This window comes from Punica granatum, chromosome 4 (genome assembly GCF_007655135.1).
Source record: "Punica granatum isolate Tunisia-2019 chromosome 4, ASM765513v2, whole genome shotgun sequence".
NCBI lineage: Eukaryota > Viridiplantae > Streptophyta > Magnoliopsida > Myrtales > Lythraceae > Punica > Punica granatum.
The window spans coordinates 27,368,897-27,375,769 of record NC_045130.1 but is presented as its reverse complement, the minus strand read 5'-3'; the positions used below and the strand labels follow the sequence as shown (position 1 = coordinate 27,375,769).

The window sequence follows — 6,873 nt, the reverse complement described above, 5'->3', positions numbered from 1 at the left end:
GACCACCGTGTATTGAAGTTTTCCCAAAATAGACCTTTTACATCTTCAAAGGTGAACTGATCCCACGGAGTTCAAACCTCATGAACAGAACACGACAGATCGGGTCAGCAGTCAAACTTTTCCACGCCCCGACCGTTTCTGTCCTACCCATTCCATCTGCTTCATATATAAAACCTATCCGGCTCCTCATCACATGTACAACCAAGAAAATTCAAATCCCATTCAGACCATTGACACGCACCAAACTCATCAGAGAATCAAGCTCCTCGCGACATTATTCGCCCATCATGGCTTCGTTACGAGTTAATTCGTGTATGTTATCTTCTAGCAGTGCTTCTGCTTCTTCTTCTTATTCGAGTCGGAGGATAACAGCTGCATTCCGTTTATCCGGCTCCCAGAAGGCTTGGTCGGCCGAACCCATCACGGGGAGGCTCGTCCGTGAACTGAATACCGGAAGTGGTTACGTGGGTCCGGCGCAGCAGTTACTTGACCTGACCGGTGACATGACAGCTGTAGTAACCAATGAGCCCAGCGGACCGTCGGATGCTGCAGCCAATTCAGTGACCAAGCAGATGTACTCGATCCTCGAGGCGGTTGCAGATAGAGTGGAGATGCATAGGAATATTGGCGAGCAGCGGGACAACTGGAATACCCTCTTGCTCAATTCCATCAACATGATGACTCTCACGGCCACCGCCATGGCGGGCCTTGGAGCAGCCACTGGAGGTGGAGCTCCGATGGCGCTGAAGCTGTCTTCAACTCTATTGTTCACAGCAGCCACCGGGATGTTGCTTGTGGTGAACAAGATCCAACCCTCACAACTGGCCGAAGAGCAGAGGAACTCCGTGAGGCTATTTAAACAGCTCGAGAGCGAGATCCGGTCAAGGCTCGCCGTTCGGGCCCCAACTCAAGCTGATGTGGATGAGGCTATGAAGAAGATTCATGCACTCGATAGCGCTTACCCGCTCCCCTTGCTCGGGGCCACGCTCGAGAAGTTCCCAAAAAAGTTCGAGCCTGCCTCCTGGTGGCCAAAAGCCAAAACTAATAAAGCCTCTGCCCACCGAAGTAATATAAAGATGAACCATTTTCCATCTATCGGGGCCCGTGCCTACTTGGATAGGAGAGTGCGTAGTCAAAGTGAGGGGAAGAACGGGTGGAGCGAGGAGTTGGAAGTGGAGATGAGGGCCATTATGGATGTTTTGAAGAGGAAGGATGAGGAGGATTACCTGAGGCTTGGCAACATTTCATTGACGGCCAACAAGGTGTTGGCTGTTTCAGGCCCGGCGCTCACTGGCCTAGCCGCCGTGGCTTCCGCCTTTGCTGCAGGATCCTCTGGCGGGGCGGCAGCTGCTGCCATTGTAGCAGTTGCATCCGGCTCGTTAGCGGCAGCGGTGAATGCATTCGAGCACGGTGGGCAAGTGGGGATGGTGGTGGAGATGTATAGGAACTGCGCGGGATTCTTCAGGCTGCTGGAGGAGTCAATCGAGGCGACGCTGGAGGAGAGGGATGTGAAAAAGAGAGAAAATGGAGAGTTGTTTGAGATGAAAGTTGCTCTCAAGCTTGGAAGGAGCCTCTCGCAGCTTCGAGATTTGGCTAGGAAATCCATTTATTCCGATATCGAAGGGACCGAGATCGATGAATTTGGAAGCAAACTCTTCTGAAAGTCTGTTCTTGAGCCAAAATTTTAACTTGTATAGATAACATATAGTTGGACCTTTCTAATCAATCATTCTTCGATTCTTTCACCACAATTTTGTATATCTCCTGTAAAAACATAGTTTTCTCACTCCTCAGTGAATTTGTACACACTTTATGAACAATAATGTTCTTATTGAATTTTGTATCTCGGAACCAATCTCATTTATTGCAAAACGTAATTTTTTGGTAATATTATTATGCAAAAAGTCACTCGTTTTTTCTAAGAATAAAAAGAAAAATCACTTTTCAAAGTTATCGCAAATCCTTTCTTTTATTGTTTCCGTAAAAGTTACTATCATCGATATGCATATATATATATATATATATATATATATAAGACTGCAAGTATTGTCACTACTTTCTTAGTATATGAAATATGACTAAGACATTGTATACATTGTGATAGGGCAATTCCCTACCAACTGAAGAAACCTAATATTGAGTTTGATAATAAAGTTAAATTTGATTTAATTTAATTTGAGGATATAAAACAATAATAGTTGGGAAAAAAAATAATGATTGTATTGTTGAAATAATGAAAAATACTGAATAGTTGAGAAAATTTAATGATTATCTTGTTGAATTAAGAAAAAAATATTGAATAATTGAGAGAATTTAGTTCTAAAAATTTATTGTAATAATATATAAGAAAAAGTATGAGAGAGAAATGATTAATTATGTTGTTAAATTAAGGGAAAAGTAAAGTTATATTAAGTTAAGTTAAGTTCAATTTGATAAACAAACAAACCATAAGAGAGTGTAATATAATATCGCAAACTATTGTCTGGTAACCAAACTCTTTTATTAGTTATTAAAATTTTTATGTAGGCATCTCTTAAAATTAATATATATATATATATATAATTACAGAATGTCTGATTGAGTTTGGCGTTTTATAGATGAAATGCGGAGCCATGATGACTGTTAAACCCGGAAATTACAAATAAATTGACATGCCCTAATTTTGACCAACTTAAAGAATGAAATAATTAAGTATAGCCTACCATGTAAACTATGTAAACTAATAAGTGAAATATTAACATTATATTCTTTCTAAGAGACCATAAGTTGTTCTTCGGTAATAACTTCTGATTATATGTCTGACCAAAAAGTACTTTTAATAGATTCGAATCTCTGCATTGCAAGTACTTTTTGTCAAATGACAACACACTTTATCAATTGCATGCACCACACCTTGTGCTTTGTAAAATTATATGCTTTGACGAGATATGATTAACATTCTCTAATACTTCAATTTTCCCAGTAAAATCTTTTTCTTTAATAAGGCTACATATATTTTCAACCTACTTGTTGAAATTATCTTATTTTTGGCGTCTGCTATAATAATTACACTCTTAAGATGTTTTATTTCATAAGAGAACATTTTTGTAGTATATACTCGATGTAAATGGAAATTCTGTAACTAAATAATTACGACTTTAACCCAAGCATATAACTTAGAGAGATTTTTTGTGTGCGTACCCTATCGATGGCAATATGACCTGGCCTGACAGTTACCCGACCTGGCTTGCCCCATTTGGGTAGGATTTTACCTGCCCTGTTTGAAAAACTGGGCAAGCATGGAGATTGTCGGCGACCTGGCCTTCCTATTTATAATATATATGTAATATTATATGTCTAATAAAAATAAAAATAAAAAAGTTTCTAAATTAACCCTATTAGGTTTAGCTGCTAAAAAGTCAAAATCCTCAGTGCCTCTGCCTCGCTCTCTCTGTCTCTTCTACTTCTCGTTTTGCAGAGCCAAAGGTCCCAAAGAATCCTAGCCTAGCGGCCTAGCCTTGCCTATCGATGTTGCTTGACTCTGCTGCTCGAGCTCGAGTGGCTGTTGCTGGCTGCTACCGTCGGCTAGTGACTCGAGCCGAGTCCCCCTGGTGCTCTCCTCTCGTGCTCTGCTGCTCTTGCTACTCTACTCGGCTGCTCAGTCTCCTCTGCCCTCAAGTGACCAGGGAAGAACAAAATTCAAGAGTTCGATAGTGTAGTCATATCCGTCTATAATTTCTATTCGCATAGTGTATCACTATCACATAAAGGTTATAGTATTGTCTAAAGATACTACCATAATCCTACCGAAAAAATCATTGCCATAATCTCAAGCTTTAAAAGAACGATATATAGTTGACTTTTTTGTATTATTTACAAAATTACGATGATATTTGACTATTGTTCCATTTGTTCAGTCAATTGGTTTGACTTTTAGCGTAAAACAGGAACCGTATATCTTTGACTTCACATTTCATACGACAAAATTTTCAAGTAAATTTTATTTAAGAAAGGAAACTTTTGGTATGGGATGCCTAAAAAAAAAAAATCTGTCGTGGGACATTTATTTTTTATCACATATAGGTCTAATTAATAGTAAAAAGTTACATTTTAACCTACAAATATCAAAAATCATGAAACAAGTTAATCGGGTCGTATCCAAAGTTCACCAAACTTTTGGAGTTGATGATGTGTCCTCAGAAGAAGTCGCCACATTTCTTGAGATCTGCAGTTTGAGCCGACCAACAAATAAGAAAAAAGATGAAGAAGCATGTTTCGAAAGGTGAAGACTTTTTGTTTTTTTTCCTTTTAAGATTTTCTGGGGTGGGGCAGGGCGGGGCAGGGGAGGCCATCAGTGCTCCCCCTACCGACAACCACCTCCTCAAACGAGGTCATTGGCGTCACCGTCACCTGCGACCTTGTCTAGGTTACTGGTGTCAAAGCCAACACCGCTCAAATCTCCCTCAACCTCTTTTTTCGCGTGGCCACCACGCTTAGATGAGTCTGTCGGCAGCCTCTCATGGCGTCGACAACCTTGTCTAGGGGTGGGGTGGGGGTGGGGGTGGGGGTGGTGGTGGTGGTGGCGGCCGAAAACAGATCCCTTAACCTCATTGTCAGTAGCGTTTGTTGCTTCTTTTTTAATTTATTTACAACAATGTTGATATTATATAATAAATATTTATTTAGAAACATTTATTTTGGAACAAATATTTACGTACAAATATTATTTTAAAATCTTTTTAAATTATTTTATAATATTTATTTTGTTTATTTGATAATTATTTTATTAGTTGCAAATTAATAATTATTATTATAATTATTTTATTAGTTGCAAATTAATAATTATTATTATAATTATTTTATTTTTATAACTATAAAAAAACTTATTTATGAAATAGAAATTATTTTTTAGATATTTTTAAAATTATTTTATTTCTAAAATTATAATTTACATTTATTTTATCAATTTTTTTATATTTACAATTGTTATTTCAGAAATTATATTATTAATTGTAATTACTATTGTTTTATTTTTAAAATTATTTTATTTTAAAAGTATTTCTGAAATTATATTATTTAAATTATTTTTACAACTATTTTATCTCTGAAATTATGCTTTCAATTATTTCTTCAATTTTATGAATTTAAAATTTAAAATTGACTTATTAATGTCATATACAAGGCTATATTAATCTAAATCAATCTGCGGTATCCAGTGAGGGTAGAGGTGACCAACTGGGGTCACCGACAAATGCCCGGGAAGATAGCAACGGTGCTACCGGCGGTATGCTAAACGATAGTTCCGATGACGAAGGCTAGTGGCCATTCAACGGTGTCTTAAATATCGTCAATGTCAATTCACATCGATTCCCGGTAGCAGCTGCCACCATCGATCTTCTTCTTCTTTTTTTCTTTTTTTTTAAGACAAGGGGATAATAACTTTGCATAATTAAATTTCAAAAATTAAGGGTTATTGTTAATTATTGATTCCCTACAATTAAGGGATAAAAAACTTGTAATTAATGCTCTCTAAAATAAATGGATATTAGTCTTGCTCTCAATTATATAAAAAAACAAACGAAATGTCTTGCTCGTAAAATTGAACAATTTATTAATTTACAAAATACATCAGTTAGAGCAAGAATTATAATTGGCTTGCACTAATTTATAAACGGCATATTATTTTTTGTAGAGCTTGTTAGTTTGAGCAAATGATAGTTATTAGTGAAACCAGCGTTCAAAGCAAAAGGTTTATCTCGTAATAATCATAACAGTATGAGCTCACTTAACATATAGTACGGACCATGAATTATCGTGAAAATTTGTCCAACAAATGCAGAGTCACAGCAAGTCCAAAGTTATGATTGTAGTCATGTCACTCTAACGGTAATTGCAATATCTTTAATTGGTCTGACCAATTGCTATTGTAACAGCGACATGTTTCAACTATAATATTGACTCGATCCAATAAAGACGTAATTTTGTATATAAGTTTTTCCGAATATTATATTTTTTTGAAGTTATTAGCTTCAACAATTGTAATAATTTGTTCGACGAATATGGCGTGTGGAAAATAGTTTTTTATATATATGGCTTGAAATTTTGTTTTGCTAGATAAATATGATATATTTATTGAAAGAGGCATTGTTTACAAGGGGAGGCCGTCAAACACATACATGGATACAGAATTTGACCGAAAGTCATATTGGATATAAGTTTGTCGGCATGTGGGTTAGAGGAACGGGAGAACCAAGTACAACTCCAAACTGACAGAAAAGAAAAAATATGCGAAATGTCAGCGATAATGTTTCTAATTTCCCACGGGACATTACGGGGATTAGCCACTTCTACTGAAAGAGCATCACGTTTGAACCATATCTTAAGCCAGCCCGCATTGAGAGCCGTGGAGACAGCTGAAAGGACAGTATGGGATTCAGCTTGGAGAGGAGGTGCAGTCGAAATGGGTGCACACCATGAGTAAGAAATGTCCTCAGCTTGGATCCGAGCCAGCCCAGCAATGAAGGCAGATCGGCCCCTCCAGGCAGCATCTGTGTGGACTTCGCACCAAACTGCAGAATTGGGGACAGGATGCTTAGGAGAGTGAAGGGGCGGGTTCTGGAACTGTGGAGTGCAACTGGGCTGGGTCTCGCTAGCGGTTAGTCCAGTGTTGTCGAGGTTGGGACGGGCAGAGGCAGTGGCTGATCTGCAAGGTGCAACATTCCTTTGTGCCATGAGAATGCCCCTCCGCACAGATAAAGCTTTTTGTATACGTTGAAGCATGCGAGCAATATCAGCTTGGACTCCCGCAAATAAGCATTCATTTCTCAAGTTCCATAGAGTGTGAAGCACTATAGCACCATAAGTCGTAAACATAGTAGGATCAATGTAATTGCT

At 38.0% G+C, this 6,873-nt stretch overlaps 1 protein-coding gene across 1 annotated transcript; it reads left to right on the top strand.

Moving 5' to 3' along the window:
• The first annotated feature begins 210 nt into the window (after window positions 1-210).
• Window positions 211-1,836, top strand: LOC116202855 (probable F-box protein At4g22030). Its single transcript, XM_031534484.1, has one exon. The coding sequence runs from the start codon at window positions 288-290 to the stop codon at window positions 1,659-1,661; it is 1,374 nt and encodes a 457-aa protein (XP_031390344.1). The 5' UTR covers window positions 211-287; the 3' UTR covers window positions 1,662-1,836.
• Window positions 1,837-6,873: the final 5,037 nt, after the last annotated feature.